We start from the raw sequence: 21048 nt of genomic DNA on the forward strand, positions 1-21048 counted from the left end.
CTGGGATGTCATAGTAGCATAGCTCTGATTGGCTTAGCTCTCTCCTTTTAGAGTCATAGTTCTCATCAGGTGTTATGAGCGTGAGGCCAGTAAAGCATTTGTGAACGGACATCCCATTGGTGTTATTCATAAGACTCCTGATCCCCAGCACCCCATTTGGAAATTTTACCTTACTATGGCAACATATGGAGCAGCAAATCAAGTTTCAAATCAAGTTGATAATTGAAAAGACACAGGAATTTCTGTTCAGGGATCAATAACGTGTTGTGTCGAAGTCTGTTCCCCCTATGTTTCCCCGGTCAGTGTTCCCCTTAGTGTCTTTAAACATTAAACATAAGGGGAACAGATTTTGGCAAAAGGGAAACAGACTTCGACAAAGGGGAAACAGACTTCGACAAAGGGGAAACATAGGGAAATAGACTTAGAAAACGGGGAAACATAGGGGGGACAGACTTCGACAAAGGGGAAACAGACTTCGACAAAGGGGAAACATAGGGGGGACAGACTTCGACAAAGGGGAAACAGACTTCGACAAAGGGGAAACATAGGGGGGACAGACTTCGACAAAGGGGAAACAGACTTCGACAAAGGGGAAACAGACTTCGACAAAGGGGAAACATAGGGGGGACAGACTTCGACAAAGGGGAAACAGACTTCGACAAAGGGGAAACATAGGGGGGACAGACTTCGACAAAGGGGAAACAGACTTTGACAAAGGGGAAACAGACTTTGACAAAGGGGGAAACATAAGGGAAACAAACTTCGACAAAGGGGAAACAGACTTTGACAAAGGGGAAACATGGGGGGACAGACTTCGACAAGGGGGAAACAGACTTTGACAAAGGGGAAACAGACTTTGACAAAGGGGGAAACATAAGGGAAACAAACTTCGACAAAGGGGAAACAGACTTTGATAAAAGGGAAACAGACTTTGCAAAGGGGAAACATAGGGGAAACAGACTTCGACAAAGGGGAAACAGACTTTGACAAAGGGGAAACATGGGGGGACAGACTTCGACAAAGGGGAAACAGACTTTGACAAAGGGGAAACAGACTTCGACAAAGGGGAAACAGACTGCGACAAAGGGGAAACAGACTGCGAGAAAGGGGAAACAGACTTCGACAAGGGGGAAACAGACTTTGACAAAGGGGAAACATAGGGGGAACAGACTTTGACACCAACCCAAGGGGAAACATAGGGGGAACAGACTTCGACACAACAATGTGCTTCTATCTATCACATAAAATTTATATGAGACAGGAATTTCTGTTCAGGGATCAATAACGTGTTGTGTCGAAGTCTGTTCCCCCTATGTTTCCCCAGTCAGTGTTCCCCTTAGTGTCTTTAATCATTAAACATAGGGGGAACAGATTTTGGCAAAAGGGAAACAGACTTCGACAAAGGGGAAACAGACTTCGACAAAGGGGAAACATGGGGAAATAGACTTAGAAAACGGGGAAACATGGGGGGACAGACTTCGACAAAGGGGAAAAATAGGGGGGACAGACTTCGACAAAGGGGAAACAGACTTTGACAAAGGGGAAACATAGGGGGGACAGATTTCAACAAAGGGGAAACAGACTTTGACAAAGGGGAAACATAGGGGGGACAGACTTTGACAAAGGGGAAACAGACTTTGCAAAGGGGAAACATAGGGGAAACAGACTTCGACAAAGGGGAAACAGACTTTGACAAAGGGGGAAACATAAGGGAAACAAACTTCGACAAAGGGGAAACAGACTTTGATAAAAGGGAAACAGACTTTGCAAAGGGGAAACATAGGGGAAACAGACTTCGACAAAGGGGAAACAGACTTTGACAAAGGGGAAACAGACTTCGACAAAGGGGAAACATGGGGAAATAGACTTAGAAAACGGGGAAACATAGGGGGGACAGACTTCGACAAAGGGGAAACAGACTTCGACAAAGGGGAAACATAGGGGGACAGACTTCGACAAAGGGGAAACAGACTTTGACAAAGGGGAAACATAGGGGGAACAGACTTCGACAAAGGGGAAACAGACTTTGACAAAGGGGAAACATAGGGGGGACAGACTTTGACAAAGGGGAAACAGACTTTGCAAAGGGGAAACATAGGGGAAACAGACTTCGACAAAGGGGAAACAGACTTTGCAAAGGGGAAACATAGGGGAAACAGACTTCGACAAAGGGGAAACAGACTTTGACAAAGGGGAAACATAGGGGGAACAGACTTTGACACCAACCCAAGGGGAAACATAGGGGGAACAGACTTCGACACAACAATGTGCTTCTATCTATCACATAAAATTTATATGAGACAGGAATTTCTGTTCAGGGATCAATAACGTGTTGTGTCGAAGTCTGTTCCCCCTATGTTTCCCCAGTCAGTGTTCCCCTTAGTGTCTTTAATCATTAAACATAGGGGGAACAGATTTTGGCAAAAGGGAAACAGACTTCGACAAAGGGGAAACATGGGGAAATAGACTTAGAAAACGGGGAAACATAGGGGGGACAGACTTCGACAAAGGGGAAACATAGGGGGGACAGACTTCGACAAAGGGGAAACAGACTTTGACAAAGGGGAAACATGGGGGGACAGATTTCAACAAAGGGGAAACAGACTTTGACAAAGGGAAAACATAGGGGGAACAGACTTTGACACCAACCCAAGGGGAAACATAGGGGGAACAGACTTCGACACAACAATGTGCTTCTATCTATCACATAAAATTTATATGAGATGAAAAGTATCAATTATTCAAATGTAAATTTGTCTATTGAAGTTATTAAAATCACATCACTTTTTCATTACATCACCATTTTCACAAGTGCAACAATGGATAAAAACTAAAATTTTGAAATCTGCTCAAACTGTTTCCAATTTACAAATCTCACAATAAACTCTTCTTGTCTATATTTAGACAAATAAATGTGTTTTCAAGTTGTCATGATAACAGAACGGTTTTTTATCAGAATGAGCGATGGATGGAGAGATTTGGCGAGGGTCTGATTCTGTGTCACAGTTGGTAACGATGGTTTATGGGGGTTTATGGGGGGTCGTTCCTCCACATAGTCAACTGTTTGAGAATTTAACTATTAATAGCTGTTTTGTTCTGTCTGCAGTTAGAGTCGACTAAAGGAGGCACCCAGAATTCCACAGTATTTTAATAATCACAGTAAATCAACAAACAGAGCCCTGCACATGTCATTAATTTATAAAAATTTTAGTTTTTGGATAATGAACACGCTTACCTCTCAAATTCTTCTAAAACCCACAAGACATTTCATTTTTAGGGTTAAAATAGAAATGTATTCACATTTTAGTGTATAAAATGCCCTGCTACTACTTATTATTCTATGTGTTTACAATTATATTCAAGTTATAATGCACGCATAAGAGATAAATAAATAATATGCTCTTTTTATTTTTACAGCGAGCTAGTTAATATGTGCATCATCTTACACACTTAAATAGCACACAAAAAAAGCTCACGTTCACTATGATATGAAATAATTCTCTGGACAGGATGTAAAATATATTTACAAAAAATCTTAAATAAAAATGCTTTGAATGAATCACCCATACTGTAGGTTAAAGTGTATAAACTGTGTGGCATATACAGTATATATATGTATATATATTGAAGCATTTAAGCAGAAAAATCCATAAAGACACTTTATTATTTATTATCTATTATTATTCTATTATTAATTATTATTACCCAGGCTAGAACACTCTAGCAACTGCCTAGAAACTAACTGACAATGCTCCAGTAACCACACAGAACACCCTAACAACCACCTAGCAATGCCCTAGCGACCTCTCAGAACACCCTTGCAACTGCCTAGAAACCATCCAAGCACCCTAGCAACCACAAATCAACACCCATATCTCAGCACCAGAACACCATAGAGACATGGCTCTTTCAACTCGGGGCAGTTGGTGGGACATTGTGGTGATGTTTTGAGTTTTGCTGCTGCAAGCACCACACACATTTTCCTCAAAATGACCTATGTAGTTGTTATTATTATTCTTTTTTTAATTTGGGCTGGTGGATAACTGTGTATGTTGGTGTAGATCATATATATCATATATATAATTGTATATTGCTTTTCTGTGTATTATAGCTATAGTAGCATACATGTTAAAAAAGTATTGCATCAAGTTTGGAAACTATAGGTAATGATTATGTTTTATAGTCACTCTGTTAATTTTATTTCAATTTATAATAACATGCGTTATTCCAGTTTATGTCAATTAGTACACTTAGATAAATGTATTTATTTATTTGAAAAAAAAATGGGTTTATAAGCACTTTCCACAAAGAGTTTTACATTTTTATGACATCATTCATTTCTACAGTACACTCAAAAATGTTTTTAAGATTTATGCATTTCAGTTTCATGACAAAATTCCTTAAAATTAAATTGAATATTCTTTAACAAAATTTAATATAAAAGCTACATATCTTAAGTTTTATTAATTTAATTTAGTTAAAAACTAGACAATTCAATAGGATGGAATTTTGTTATGAAACTGAAATTCAGAAATCTTAAATAAACAGGTTTTTTCCAATAAAAACAAACAGCGCCTCCCAGCGTCAGAATGGTGGTACTGCAGCTGCGCGTCAAGACAAGTCGAGTAATTTACATTTGTATAGCGCTTTTCACAACACACATCGTTTCAAAGAAGCTTTACAAAAAATCATGCATTAAAAAAACAAAAAAACAAACAAACAAACAAACAAACAAAAAAAACAAAAAAACACAAAAAAAACACGTACACGTAGACGTCATCAGAGCGACGCGGGGTCGTGACGCTGCCACGCGACAGCTGTTATCATTACATGCCTCAACATGAGAAGTTTTATTTATCTTTTTTACACCTTCGGATGCTGTATTTATTAATTTATTTTATTTGCTATCGTGTTAAAGAGTCTGTTTCAGTGCGGAGGCCGAGTTTGATGCGACAGCGCTCATAATGCATGATGAATGATTATTCTGTTCAGCAGGAAAATGAATTAGAAGCGCTTTCATCGATATTTGGAGATGATTTTAAGGATATCAGAGCAGAAGATCCATGGAAGGTATTTATTACTGCAGAGTGCTTTATTTAGCAGGGGAAGAGTCGATTTAGTGTCATTAACAGTATTCTAGATTAAAGGAATCATATTCAATACTTTTGTAACATTTGTTTTATCCCTGAAGTCCACTTATAATGTTAGTTAATGTTTCTTGCACCAAAAGCAGTCATTAATTAGTTTGCACGACAATGTCCACCCTCTCTGTCTACCTCTGTTGTGATTGGCTATCCAGACACCTTCAAGTTGCATAATAATTAATAGATGTTGAGATGTAAAAGTGGGCGGTCATATGTCGGTGGATATGACGTCATTATAACGAACATTTTAGCATGATACATTGTGTCAGCCTAGTTTCAAAAAATGAGCTTGAAAACTCCCTACTAACAAAAAAGTATCAAAATGTTCCATGGTAATGCCATAGTATTCTTTGAGACATCTTGGAGTACCATGTCAATACCATGGTATAATATGGTATTCATTTATAAGTATTGTGGTATTACCATCTGATCCTGTCACTGTACCATATCACACTACACCACATTTTAAGGGGACTGTTTTCCATGATATGGCCCCTTTAAATGTAATGAATTGTGTTGTGTTTGTAAATGATGTCATATGCAGGTCAGGCGACCTCCTGAGGTGTATCTGTACCTGCGACCTCAAGGACTCAGTTATGGACAGATGAGTTATGTGTCAGTGGAGCTGCTGGTCAAATGTCCACCAACATACCCAGATGTGTGAGTGTCTGTTGAATAATTGTATCAAATAAAAATGATTGAGCATGTAATTTATTCTCAGTGTCTGTGATTGACAGGGTCACATCAAACATCCAGTATATTAACATGAACATCACAGGATTCAATCAGATCACATTGCAGTATTAAGAATGAAATATATTTTTGTATTATTAGTGATTAGTGAAGTCAATTGAGAGAATAACATTAAATGGAACAAATAACAAGGAAGAATATATTAAACCAGAGAAAGTATTAAGAGTGCATTAAATAAAACATTCATTTATGCATCAGTTAAGTAAATTAATACAATTTCATGATTAAAGGGAATGCAAATTGCAATTGTTTTAAGCCAGTCCCTCCAGGAATTAAAAATTAATGCAAATTCGGGGGTCTGGTTAGCTCAGCGAGTAAAGACGCTGACTATCACCCCTGGAGTCACGAGTTTGAATCCAGGGTGTGCTGAGTGACGCCAGTCAGGTCTCCTAAGCAACCAAATTGGCCCGGTTGCTAGGGAGGGTAGAGTCACATGGGGTAACCTCCTCATGGTCATGATTAGTGGTTCTCGCTCTCAATGGGGCGTGTGGTAAGTTGTGTGTGGATCGTGGAGAGTAGCATGAGCCTCCACATGCTGTGAGTCTCCGTGGTGTCATGCACAACGAGTCACGTGATAAGATGCGCAGACTGACGGTCTCGGAAGCGGAAGCAACTGAGATTCGTCCTCCGCCACCCGGATTGAGGTGAGTAACCGCGCCACCACGAGGACCTACTAAGTAGTGGGAATTGGGCATTCCACATTGGGAGAAAAGGGGAGAAAAAAAAATAAATTAATGCAAATTCAGCCACTCTCTGTATTATTTGCGGTAGCTTGCAATTTTATATAATTTCCAAACTTTTTCTACATTAACCTTTAATCTGAGGTAATCTGATCACATCGTGTTTGACAGTGGCAAAACAAATTCTTGAAGAGCTTGACTCAGTCGAGACATCTTCAACGGCACAGCCGACATTCGATCATCTCCACATCGTGTTGCCAAGTGTCCGATATTAGCCGGGAGCTGAGAATGAAATCTAAATCTTTGTTTGTCTTGTTTTTGTGTCGTCAGGCCTCCAGAGCTGGAGCTGAAGAATGCCAAAGGTCTTTCCTTCAACAAACTGCTGAAGCTTCAGACGGAGCTCAATAAACTGGCCAAAGACCGATGTGGAGAGGTCAGGCAGTGTCTACTGACTTTATTCATGAACATTTATGAGTTTGAATGCACTTCACGTGAGCGAGTGATTTGTGATCTGTCTCAGGTGATGATCTATGAGCTGGCAGATTTCGTTCAGGGTTTCCTGACGGAACACAATGTTCCTCCCTCGAGTTCCTTCCATGAAGAGATGCTGAAGAACCAGCGGCTGCTGCAGGAGCGTTTGGCTTTGGAGGAACAGCAGAAGATCGATCAGCGCCGCAGACAGGAAGAACAGATGGTACAGCATTTCTTTACATGTGACCTCTGCCGTAACGTTTGCACCAGCCGTATTATAAGTTGTCTTGTTGAAGAGCCAATGAATATGGCTCCCTTTTGTAAAAGTAATCAAAACATTTTAGAAATTAGCCAAATGCTTTAGTATTTCGTATTTGCTAGGATTGTCTTTTGTTTTTGGAGAGTGAAAGTGTTTGGTATTCACCGTGGCAACAGTGTATCAATGCAACTGTGCATTTAGTAACAATTAACATTATTACTTTGTTTCAGTGTTTCATTCTTTTTCATTATTTACATGTTGCACAGCAAAATGAGATTCTTGCAGAAATTCAAAGGAGGGAAGAGGAGAAGAGAGAAGAGAAGAGAAAGAAAGAGATGGCCAAATTGGTGAGGTGTTTCTTTAAACGTTTCTTCAGATGTATTTTTTTATTTTAAATTTTTTTATTTATTTTTTCTCCCCAATTTGGAATGCCCAATTCCCAATGCGCTCTAAGTCCTCGTGGTGGTGTAGTGACTCGCCTCAATCCGGGTGGCGGAGGACGAATCTCAGTTGCCTCCGCGTCTGAGACGTCAATCCGTGCATCTTATCACGTGGCTTGTTGAGCGCGTTACCGCGGAGACCTATTCTTTACGCTATTCTCCGCGGCATCCACGCACAACTCACCACACACCCCACCGAGAGTGAGAACCACATTATAGCGACCACGAGGAGGTTACCCCACGTGACTCTACCCTCCCTAGCAACCGGGCCAATTTAGTTGCTTAGGAGACCTGTCTGGAGTCACTCAGCACGCCCTGGATTCGAACTCACGACTCCAGGGGTGATAGTCAGCGTCTTTACTCGCTGAGATACCCAGGCCCCCTAAAAGTATTTTTTTCAGACTTATTAATTCAGTTACTGGAAGAGAAGAAAGCTTATATTTTCCACATTTTCCTTCTCTGTAAGTTTCACTGCCATATTTTAATGCAAACATACTGTATAACCATGGCTCGAGTGGAGGGGGGATGCATGGGGATGCCATCCCCCTTGTTGCAAGAAATACCAAAAAGCATCCCCCCTTAACATCCCCTTTAGATTAATTGTGTCATGTATTACTTAGAACTAATCATGCAAGTAAAATATTTAATTTTCTACGTTTAATAAATAACAGACTTTAAATAAGGGCGATTAGTCAGTCAGAATTACATTTCGACATGTGTGGGGTTGCCAGAGTTCTATAGGTGAAATCCCACAATTAGATCTTGACACTTGTACAGTTTGGAAATATTCTGTCAGGGTGACGCTTTAGTCCCACAATCTGGCAACCATGAGCGCTCGAGCTCTCTCCACAGCGAAAAGATGCTGGATTTCTGAAAACACCGGCAAACAGGTATTTCGGAGTTTAGTGATGGGTTGATTTGTCCTTCCTAGTGCACACATGAAACTTACGCCACTGAAGGTAATGCAAGTATTCAAAAAATGTCCAAGAGAAGAGTTCAAGAAAATATTTTGCCTTTCATTAAAAAGAAGAGAACAGAAGGTAAGATATTGCCATGATGATTGTACAGTTGCAACATGTACATGTTTTTAATTCAGCCAATTTTCATGGTTTCGCCCATAAAATGCTTTTATGGATAACTGGTGCATTTTAGGGGTAACTGGTGCATGTTATGGCCATGTGTCCTAAGGGTCAATGATGAAGTGATGCTAATTTTTGTACAGATCTAATACATTAAAAATACATAAAAAATGCAATTCACACAAACCATTTATTTGAATACATCTCTTCTATAATGAGCATATGTTTCAATTTCTGAGTTTAAAGTCATATTTATATTTTTTCTGGGGCTTAAAGTAAAAAATGTCACATGGTGTCCAGAGACAGTAAATAAAAGCCTCATTAAAAGCTGAAAATCCTGAAAAAAGGAATGTTAGCATGACTAATGCAGAATAAAAATAAAAAGCAGTGAAACAGTTGTGTTTTAAAATATAATTCATATTTAAAAACGCGTTTGTCCACCAAATCAAAGTCATTGGTTGAAACCAACATGATAGTAGCCATTGTTGAGCATAAAACAGAGTGACACCTTTAGATCCTCAAGACTGAGCGTGAAGTTTTAAAAAACATCTGATATTCATTTCGACACATTGTGTTCAAGTCATATGGTGGAACCCTGAGAAAACTACTGGTATTCTTGACTCAGAAATTCATAACATTTATAAAGTATTTTATTACCTTGAAAAATGTGTTTGAAAACTATTTGGAAATTAATGATTAAGTTGTTTATACTCTCATGTATTCAAAGTTCAAAGAAAGTATTATAATACCTTTTTACTTGATGGTTACACTGCATGACAATTTAAAGTTCTTCAAAAAAGTATGAAACCAAATTGACACAAAGATTACATTTCTGAGAACATGAAACTAAATTTGTAAAAGATTTCCAATTTTCACACTTTGGACATCCTTATTTGTCAATGACCCATGAGTAATAGACCCCCCCCCCCCCCCACAAACAGAAAATAAATAAATAAATAAAAATAAACATTCTTTAACAACACCATCCCCCTTGAAAATCTTTTACAGATCGACCACTATGCATAACAACATTAATAGACCTTTTTCACAGACTGTGATGACGTGTTTCCGCCTTATTTATCAGCGTAATTCTCTCACAGATTTTTTTAGATGATACATTTTTAAAATAATGAGTGTAAACGTATAACTTTATGCTTTGTGTTATATTACCCTGGAATTACCTGCCGGCAGGTCATCCTCGCCTCTTCGGACCTGGGAGGGTGACAAGGGGAGGGAAAAACAACAACAATACGCCGTAGCTTGGTCCTTGGCCACTCCTCCACCACGTCCACGTCTCTAGTGGACGACAGCCGCGCCTCCCCGGGCGGAACGGAGGCAGTCCTCCGGCCCTTGGCGGACGGAATGCCCCGCCGCGTTTTCGGTAGACGGAAAGGGTCTCCCCCGCCCCTGGCAGCGGTTCTCCCACTCCAGGCAGTTGGCCTGGAGCCCCTCCTTCGCTTGCGGTCGGCGGTCCTCTCGACCCCGCCGCGTCCTAGCGGCTGGTAGGGGTCTCCTCTGCCCCTGGCAGTGGCCCTGACCACTCCAGGCAGTCGGCTAGGAGCCCCTCCTCCCCTCGCGGTCGGCGGCCTTTCCTCCGCACTCAGGCGGCCGGGCTCGTCTGTCCCCCGGCGGATGGTCACGGCTGCTTCGTTGGGGTGGATGTAGTGGCAAGGACTCTACTACGGCACATCCCTCCTCCTTCCTGGGTTTCGGCAGCAGTGTAACAGGGTAAAAGGGAAAGTAGGAGGCGAGAACCGGCTTGACAATATAAATAATAATTTAATAATGAACTTGAACATGCCAGGCAGCTGCGTAACTCACTCTCTCCCTGGAACTGCCGCCTCCGGTCACCTTTATCCCTCTCGAGGGCTTGATTAGCCCTCCTCCCTGCCACAGGCATCTTCTCTCATTTTACTGTTTTAATCCATCACTCTCTGTTTTTTAACTCTTCTGGAAAGTCATTCGTAATAGTAGATTTTTTTCTTTTGGTCTTGGAGAAAATGGGTAAATGAAAATAATATGTGCTGTGATCTGCCATTCACTCCCATTCACCGCTGTCGTAGTTTACCCTGCAAATGTTTACTTCCACGTTCCAAAACCCAGAGTGTGAAAAAGGTCTATTCTGGAGTTGTATGAAGATGTGAATGTCTGTGAATATTGTTTCAGGAGCGTTTGGAGACTGCAGTCGCGGGGGAAAGACAAACATCTGCTTCACCCGGGTCACCAGTTGATCCCTCTGAAATAAAGAAAACACTTCAGAGCAGACGGCGAACGACATCCAGCAGTCGACACAGGTCTGATGATGTCATTGGAAACCGTTCTGTGTTATTGCTGTATACAAATGTTAAAGAATCATCCAGTTCAGTTGCTGGACTTTAACTGTTGTTAGTATCTCTGTTAAACTCTGTATATTCAGGATTACAGTCATGGAAAACCAGGGGAATTACCAGGCCTGGAAAAGTTGAAATTGAAACGTTAAAGTGGCTGTGAAGTGCCTTGACGAACGCAATTCAGTGTGGTGTTTTGACATATTTCCTATTTAAACAGGAAGTGGGGGCGGGACATTTTCAATGCTTTTCTCCCCAATTTGGAATGCCCAGTTCCTAATGCGCTCTAAGTCCTCGTGGTGGTGTAGTGACTCGCCTCAATCCGGGTGGCGGAGGACGAATCTCAGTTGCCTCCGCATCTGAGACTGTCAGTCTGCGCATTTTATCACGTGGCTTGTTGAGCGTGTTACCATGGAGACGTAGTGCGTGTGGAGGCTTCACGCTATTCTCCGCGCCCCACCGAGAACGGGAACCACATTATGGTGACCACGAGGAGGTTACCCCATGTGACTCTACCCTCCATAGTAACCGGGCCAATTTGGTTGCTTAGGAGACCTGGCTGGAGTCACTCAGCACGCCCTGGATTTTAACTCGCGACTCCAGGTGTGATAGTCAGCGTCAATACTTTCCAGGCCCCCAACAGTTCATCCTTTTAAAAAAAGTAGCTATTAGGCTTTAGTTCACAGCCACACACACACACACACACACACACACACACACACGTCGTGGTCTTTGCTTACAACGAGGCTGGAGCTGTTGTGCGAGTCAATGCAGATGAATGAGAAACAAGCCATAAAAGATCACAATATTGCAACATTTTAAATCACAGCACACTAAATATAAAGAATAAAGGACACCAATGTGTGCTGTGCATCACAAGATAATTGACAAATGCCTGCATTAACCCTTTAATGCATACATCGGCCCTCCTTCCGCCACCTGTACCTCATCCATTTTTGGAGTTATGCCCACACCTCTTTAGTATTCCTCAACCTTTCTCTTCTGAATAGTGTTACAAAAAAATTTATAAGTGCAGTGTATAAGGTCATTACAGACCTTTGATATGTAATAGTGTTGCTTTTTTTTGTGCTTCCATAAATAATATTGCATTAGTTCATATCTATATAACGTTTCTATCACAGGATATGTATTTCTTTTTTATTACAATACAAATGACTACTAAATCACATTGATTTTCTGTGTGACAGTGGTGAATAATCACTATTCCATAGGCATGTACACTTACATATTATACATGCTATTTCTTACTCAAGGTGGCGCTAATGTTTCATGATGATATTTTATGAAGATACAACATGGAAGTAAACTATAGCAAGTTTAACACATGAACAGTATGATTTGGCTATTGACATTTGGGTGTACAACTGAAATTCTGTAAGTTTTGTGTCTATTTAGACTCAAAAAGTGCCTGAGAAAATACATATGTGTAGCTCAATATGTCTTTGACAGACAGTCTTTTTCAGTGTGGATGTAATGAATCCTGGTCAAGATTTGTTGTGTCATCTCTTTGATACATGAAAAATAACCTCAAAAACTATTATTTTCTAATTATCTTGAAATTTTGACACTATCTGGGCATTTTGCAAATCCAATTGTGATAGTTACACACTGGCGGCCAAAAGTTTGGAATAATGTACAGATTTTGCTCTTATAGAAAGGATTGGTACTTTTATCCACCAAAGTGGCATTCAACTGATCACAATGTATAGTCAGGACATTAATAACCTGAAAAATTACTATTACAATTTGAATTTTTTTTTAAAACTCCTTCATAGAGTTCTCATCAAAAACTCCTCCATGTGCAGCAATGACAGCTTTGCAGATCCTTGACATTCTAGCTGTCAGTTTGTCCAGATACTCAGGTGACATTTCACCCCACACTTCCTGTAGCACTTGTCATAGATGTGTCTGTCTTGTCGGGCACTTCTCACGCACCTTACAGTCTAGCTGATCCCACAAAAGCTCAATGGGGTTAAGATCCATAACACTCTTTTCCAATTATCTGTTGTCCAATGTCTGTGTTTCTTTGCCCACTCTAACCTTTTCTTTTTGTTTTTCTGTTCAAAAGTGGCTTTTTCTTTGCAATTCTTCCCATAAGGCCTGCACCCCTGAGTCTTCTCTTTACTGTTGTACATGAAACTGGTGTTGAGCGGGTAGAATTCAATGAAGCTGTCAGCTGAGGACATGTGAGGAATCTATTTCTCAAACTAGAGACTCTGATGTACTTATCCTCTTGTTTAGTTGTACATCTGGCCTTCCACATCTCTTTCTGTCCTTGTTAGAGTCAGTTGTTCTTTGTCTTTGATGACTGTAGTGTACACCTTTGTATGAAATCACAAGCATTGTATAGCCTTCATTCCTCAAAACAATGATTGACTGATGAGTTTCTAGAGAAATCTGTTTCTTTTTTGCCATTTTTGACCTAATATTGACCTTAAGACATGCCAGTCTATTGCATACTGTGGCAACTCAAAAACAAACACAAAAACAATGTTTAGCTTCATTTAATGAACCAAATATCTTTCAGCTGTGTTTGATATAATGGCAAGTGATTTTCTAGTACCAAATGTTCAATTTAGCATGATTACTCAAGGATAAGGTGTTGGAGTGATGGCTGCTGTCTAGATTTGATCAAAAATGACTTTTTTCAAATAGTGATGGTGCTGTTTTTTACATCAGTAATGTCCTGACTATACTTTGTGATCAGTTGAATGCCATTTTTATTGAATAAAAGTACCAATTTCCTTCCGAAACAGCAAAATCTGTACATTATTCCAAACGTTTGGCCGCCAGTGTACGTGCCAGATCACTAAAGACCCGAGTATGTAATAATATTTGGTGAAACCCCCATGCATTTAATGGATAAATATATTAATAAACTCCAGCTACTTTCTCCACATCCGAGTCGAGTCAAATATATATATATATATATATATATATATATATAAAATCCAAATATGCATCAATGAATCATTCACAATAAGGTCATTAACATGCATTAACAAAATAAAAAGGGTCCGTTTTGATTTCTTGCCGATTTAAAGTTGTGAAAATTTCTATATTTATCACTTTATCACTTCATCAGCCAACTAACAAGGACAACGCATCTGTGTGAACTTCTGCAGTTAATCCAGGATGAACTTCAAAGACATTAGTCATTAATCTTACAGTTCATACAAAATCATACAAAAAACATCTTTGTTTAAACACTGATGCATGATTTTCTGTAAAGCTGCTTTGAAACGATGTGTGTTGTGAAAAGCGCTATACAAATAAAAATGAGTTGACTTGAAAATATTATGCTCCGTTTTAAAACATTTTATTGCTAGAAATGGCTTTTTGTAAAAATCCTTATCTAGTAATCGCAGATGACCATCGCTGAACATGTGTGGATGAATGTGATGTATCGATCTTAAGTTGATGGTTATTTTCATCTCTGTCCAGGCGAGACACATACAGTGAAGATAATCCACGGCAACAGGAAGTCCTGCACTTCAGCAACAGCTTCATGGGTGATGTCATTGTTCACAGAGGGAAGTGCATAGGTGAGATTTGTGGGGAGCTTGTTGGTTGACCATCTTTACTGTCTTCGATGGAGGTAATGCCTGTTTTCTGTGCGTGTGTGTGCTTTAGGCGTGAGTGAGCGACTGGGTCGCAGTGTGTATTATGCTTTCAACTCCACCTCTGGAGATTTTGCCGTTGTGTACGAGTGGATTCTTCGCTGGAATAAGACGATCGGAAAGTTCTTCACCAGCCAAGAGAAAGAGAAGATTGAGAAATGCAAAAAACAGGTAGAGTGTGACACATCCCAGACACAATAAATCATTATTCAGTGTGGAAACATGAACTCATCAGCATGTGGAGAGTTTTTCCCTGAAAATGAGCACCGAACGAGCTTTTCAATTGGAACAATGTATTCCTATGGCACTATTCACACCAGGTCCAACAAATCGTCCGCCGACAATCAGAAGTTTTTTTTTTACGTAGATTATTTTATTTGTATCTTTATTTTTTTCGATGCAAACTGACTGACCAATGAGAAGTTTTTTTGGAATATATATGTAGACTGATACGCTGACATATACCTGGTGTTTTGTCTTATGTACATTTTTTTATATGTTTATTACTGTGCTTGTTATATCATCTTTGCAATAAAAATAGCAGCAAGGTCCGGCGATTTGTTTGAAATAAGCTCGGAGTAAAATATCACACAAAAAGACTCTTTACTTGCAATACATTACTACAAGTGTAGACAAATGAACTGCAGAACCCCAGTGCTATTTTATTGCAAGAATACAATTACACAAAGTATTCCTGTAACGGTGCTCTTTTCTAACCATGCACAAGAAACCCTGAATTCAATACATATATACAATAATTAAATAAAGAAAAGACCATGAGGCTGTCTTCTTTTAGATTATTTTAAATGTTATGCATCATTTTACTGTACGCTATACTGGTTTTACTACATGTGCATTAGTTCACATGTATTTATTTCACTTTACCTTGTGTTATACTATCCAGGCATTAAAAAAAGAGAGGCTGGGTTCGAGAGTTGGAAAATACTCGTAGCAAAATACATGCATAAATGTAAAGACAGAAGGCGAATGCAATAGCGCTCTTTACTCATCTCACTCACACAAAAAACACAGATTCTGTATTCCTCTAAATGCATCAAAATGTGGAAAGAACATGATGAAACTGTTATGCCAAATTAGGTAAATAAATGCCTTAACTGCGTTAAATATTTTAATCTAATGCATTGACAGCTGAATGCTTAAAGATCCATGCACCAGAATAAATGTTTGTAGAATGGCGCCGCCTACTGTACAGGGGTGAAATTGTCTTTTATTTTAGTAGCTTTGCTCCTGGTGTGAATAGGCCTTAAAATGATTTTTAAAAATCTGTTATTGGTCCACAGGTATCATGTGAGGCATCTGTGGTACTTCAGCAATAATTTACACATGAGTAGTGACACTGACTATAATAGATATTGAATTTGGAAATATATAGCGTTAAATTTGACCAAAAGTAGAACATGTTCAGGTCATATGTAAAAATCAACATATGACTGAGGGCTGGGTATCTCAGCAAGTATTGATGCTGACTACCACACCTGGAGTCGTGAGTTTGAATCCAGGGTGTGCTGAGTGACTCCAGCCAGGTCTCCTAAGCAACCAAATTGGCCCGGTTGCTAGGAAGGGTAGAGTCACATGGGGTAACCTCCTCGTGGTCGCTATAATGTGGTTCTTGCTCTCGGTGGGGCGCGTGGTGAGTTGTGCGTGGATGCCGCGGAGAATAACGTGAAGACTCCACACGCGCTGCATCTCCACGGTAACGCGCTCAACAAGCCACGTGATAAAATGCGCGGATTGACGGTCTCAGACGCGGAGGCAACTGAGATTCATCCTCAGTCACTACGCCACCACGATATATCTATATATATATTATTTATTTTTTAATAATATGGGCATCTTAGTCCCACCCATTCCTTGATTAATTGTGATTCTACATGTTCATTCTATTTCTGAAATGTAGATTCATGGCGCTGAGAATGAGTTAAACTCCCTGTTGAAGCTGCAGCACCCGAATCTTGTGCACTATCAGGCCTTGAGCTGCTGCGAGCATGAAGACTCTTTAGTGGTGGATCTCCTGACCGAACACATTCCTGGCTCCAGTCTGGCACAGAACCTCGCCAGCAACACGCCGGTGCCCGTCGACCAACTGCGCCATTACGCCATCCAACTTGTCAGTGCTCTTGACTATCTGCACAGTAATTCAGTGGTCCATAAACAGCTGAACTCGTCCTGTGTTCTCCTGGACGCTCAGGGCGATGTGCGTCTCACTGACTACAGTCTGTCGAAGCGTCTGTCAGATGTCTGTAAGGAGGACATCTTTGAGCAGGGTCGCGTGCGCTTCAGTGAGGACATGCTGCCCACACGCGCTGGCAAGAAGGGAGATGTGTGGAGTTTAGGGCTGCTGCTGCTGGCGCTCAGTCAGGGGAGAGACGTGAAGGAATATCCTGTGACTGTCCCATCAAACCTACCAGCTGACCTGCAGGACTTTCTCAACAAGTGAGTGTTTTACTGCTAAGCTCTTAGTTTACTTAATATTGAATTTTTTCTAAGGCTTTAATTACACGACATGCCAATTAATTATATCAGCATTTGCCGATTAAGACCCCAAATACAAATAATTCAATATAAATAATAAATCAAATTATTATTAAAATGATATATATTATATTTGATATATATTGCATTGTTGTGGCAGACGGGTAAAGCATTGATAAGATAATACAAAAAGTGACTTTAGAAGTCTGTATACTATTGTTCATGTTATTCCCATATCATTAAACAAACTCACAGCAATACATTTTGCAGTTGAGTTGGTCAATGTGTCTGACACATTCTTGTGGAGCGTCTCACTGATTTTCAGTGTCATAAATGGGATGTTTTTAGGACACTTTGTCAAGTTAAAAGTAGTTGAAACTTTGAGAATAGTGTCTTGTGATCCCTGCATTCTGTGATTCGTCCAGCTGTCAAGAGCGACCTGTGCTTGTGAGGTTTGTTGAGGCGCGCTGACTGCCCCCTGCTGATATGGCTCGTAAAAACATGAAGTTACATGTATCGGTATGTTAAGCTTGAATTGCTCCGATAGTAGGAAAATAGGCACTTTTATTACAGAATTTATGTATGGGTCAGGGAGCATGATTAATTGCATACATTTTTTTATGTGTAATTTATTTTATGTAATTAATCGCAATTTATTAATATGCCAAATGGACAGTCAACATTTTTTTTATTATGACTGCTTACCTGAATAATTACTTAAACCTGAAGCAATGTTAACTCTTAAAGAGATAGTTCTCCCAAAAATGTAAATTCTCTCATCATTTACTCACCCTCATGCCATCCCAGATGTGTATGACTTTCTTTCTTCTGCTGAACACAAATGAAGATTTTTAGAAGAATATTTCAGCTCTGTAGGTTCAATCAATGCAAGTGAATGGTGACCAGAACTTCCAAAAAGCACATAAAGGCAGCATAAAAGTAATCCATAAAACTCCAGTGGTTTAATCCATGTCTTCAGAAGTGATATGATAGGTGTGGGTGTGAATGTGAAAGTCAAAGTCAAAGCGTAGATTTATAGTAAAAAAAAGGACTTAAATATTGGTCTGTTTCTCACCCACACCTATGGCATGAGGGTGAGTAAATGATGAGACAGTTTACATTTTTTGGTGAACTGTCCCTTTAATTGAGAAACACTTGAATGCATCATGCCATTGTTATTTAATTCGAAAAAAATAATATATATATATGCCATGGTCCAAATCACTGTGAACATTAACTGAAGCTCCTGACCTATATATGTATGATTTTATGCACTGCACTGCTGCCACATGATTGGCTGATTAGATAATCATATGGATGGTTGTTGGTGCCATATGGGCTGGTTTGAGTATTTCTGTATTCTATATTGTGTGTATTGTGTGTATGTGTATTCTATGTTGTGTGTATTGTGTGTATGTGTATTCTATGTTGTGTGTATTGTATACTGTACATTGTATGTTATTATTTGTATATTGTGTTGTGTGTAATTATGTGTATATTAGACTTTAAATTGTGTTGTGTTAATCTGATGTTTATTGTAAACTGGTATATGTCTCATCATTTTTTAATTATACAATAAAAAAAAAAAAGTATATATAGTAGTATATATAGAATGTACAGTAGGTTGTATTGTACTGTATTGACATTCAGGCTGTCGGTTGATAGTCAGTTGTTAAGACTTCAATTGACTTCAGCACCTCTTGTTGCATGATATACCAATGGTGAGAGTCATAATATTGAAAAATAGCACTTTTTTTTTAAATGTATTTATTTATTTATTTTTAAGTTGGAGTACTTATAACTCCAGAAGTATTAAATATATTTTAATATCCTTTTAGATTCTGCTTTAGAATAAACTTTTCTTTATATAATCATCATTTTAAAAGCCCTATATGGTGATATCCCAGAGATATTGCGCTCTCATTGTGGCTCTGTGCAAGAATTGTAAAATTTTTCCCATTCCATTTTCAGTGGTTGAAACCTAAATGTGGGTCACATGGTATGAAACTAGTTGTCTTGTCCAAAAAAAAAAAAAAAAGGTCTGAAGTACAAATAATGCTGAAAATAGAAATATTTGTTTATTCACATAAATACAATAATGTCCAAAAATACACTATTATCAATATAATATAATATAGAGAATATAATATAATAATAATATAATTTATGACAGTCCGGTGTGAGATATAAGAGTAATAAAGTGCAGTGCTGATGTATTTTGATCGTGGGAGATCAAGAGTTCAGAAGTCTGATTGCTTGGGGGAAGAAGCTGTCATGGAGTCGGCTGGTGCGGGTCCTGATGCTGCGATACCGCCTACCTGATGGTAGCAGTGAGAACAGCCCATGGCTCGGGTGGCTGGAGTCTCTGATGATCCTCTGAGCTTTTTTCACACACCACCTGGTATATATGTCCTGGAGGGAGGGAAGCTCACCTCTGATGATTTGTCTGGCAGTTCGCACCACCCTTTGCAGTGCTTCGCGGTTGTGGGCGGTGCTATTGCCGTACCAGGCAGTGATGCAGCCAGTCAGGATGCTCTCCACAGTGCAGGTGTAGAACCGTGTGAGGATGTGGCGGTTCATTCCAAACTTCCTCAGCCATCTCAGGAAGAAGAGGCGTTGATGAGCCTTCTTCACAACGACTTCAGTGTGGATGGACCATGTGAGTTCCTCAGTGATGTGGACACCCAGGAACTTGAAGCTGCTGACTCTCTCCACTGGTGCTCCATTGACGGTGATGGGACTGTGTTCTCTGTCTTTTCTTCTGAAGTCCACCACAAGCTCCTTTGTCTTACTGACGTTGAGGGAGAGGTTGTGTGTGTGTCAGAGTGTGCACCTCCTCTCTGTAGGCTGTTTCATCATTGTCAGTGATCAGACCTACCACCGTCGTGTCATCAGCAAACGTAATGTTGGCATTGGAGCTATGTGTTGCCACACAGTCATGTGTGTACAGAGAATACAAGAGTGGGCTGAGAACACAGCCCTGTGGGGCTCTAGTGTTGAGAGTCAGTGATGAGGAGATGTTGCTGCCCATTCTAACCACCTGGCATCTGCTTGACAGGAAGTCCAGGATCCAGCTGCACAGCGAGCTGTTTAAGCCCAGAGCCCGGAGTTTCTCATCTAGCTTGGAGGGCACTATGGTGTTGAATGCTGAGCTGTAGTCTACAAACAACATTCTCACATAAGTGTTCCTTTTTTCCAGGTGGGAGAGAGCAGTGTGTATTGTAGATGCAATGGCATCATCAGTGGAGCGGTTGTTGCAGCAAGCAAACTGCAATGGGTCCAGTGAGGCAGGCAGCACAGAGCAGATGTAATCTCTGATTAGTCTCTCAAAGCATTTGCTGATGATGGGGGTCAGAGCAACAGGACGCCAGTCTTTTAAGCAAATTATTTTGGATTTCTTTGGTACAGGCACAATGGTGGATGTTTTAAAGCATGTGGGGACTACAGACAAAGAGAGGGAAAGGTTGAAAATGTCTGTAAAAACACCAGCCAGTTGGTTTTGTAACACAATGAACGCTTTTATCTCAAAAGATCAAGGAAAATGATTTTTCTCATGATATGACCTCTTCCAGACCTTATCGTTTCTGGATGTGTGTGTGTGTGGTTGTGTTTGAATACTGATGTGTGTGTACTTCACAGGTGTGTGTGTCTTAATGACGCTGATCGCTGGCACACCCATCAGCTGCTAGATCATCCGTTCCTGCGTCCTCCGTCACCCAAGAGCATCCTGCTGTGTCAGGAGTCCAGTCCAGAGGGTGAAA

General features: G+C 40.1%; 1 protein-coding gene across 2 annotated transcripts in view; it reads left to right on the forward strand.

Annotated features, from left to right (window-relative positions):
- Window positions 1-4795: 4795 nt before the first annotated feature.
- The window catches only part of eif2ak4 (eukaryotic translation initiation factor 2 alpha kinase 4), a 56401-nt gene continuing 40148 nt past the window's right edge, over window positions 4796-21048 (forward strand). For both annotated transcript variants that reach the window (XM_051645837.1, XM_051645838.1), the window contains exons 1-10: window positions 4796-5070; window positions 5689-5804; window positions 6908-7010; window positions 7098-7271; window positions 7574-7654; window positions 10993-11120; window positions 14619-14719; window positions 14808-14965; window positions 16713-17248; window positions 20927-21042. In XM_051645837.1, coding sequence (XP_051501797.1) covers window positions 4969-5070; window positions 5689-5804; window positions 6908-7010; window positions 7098-7271; window positions 7574-7654; window positions 10993-11120; window positions 14619-14719; window positions 14808-14965; window positions 16713-17248; window positions 20927-21042 — 1615 coding nt within the window. In that variant the 5' untranslated portion in view covers window positions 4796-4968. The remainder of the gene's footprint in view (window positions 5071-5688; window positions 5805-6907; window positions 7011-7097; window positions 7272-7573; window positions 7655-10992; window positions 11121-14618; window positions 14720-14807; window positions 14966-16712; window positions 17249-20926; window positions 21043-21048) is intronic.

Source organism: Myxocyprinus asiaticus, chromosome 20 (genome assembly GCF_019703515.2).
Source record: "Myxocyprinus asiaticus isolate MX2 ecotype Aquarium Trade chromosome 20, UBuf_Myxa_2, whole genome shotgun sequence".
Taxonomy (NCBI): Eukaryota; Metazoa; Chordata; class Actinopteri; order Cypriniformes; family Catostomidae; genus Myxocyprinus; species Myxocyprinus asiaticus.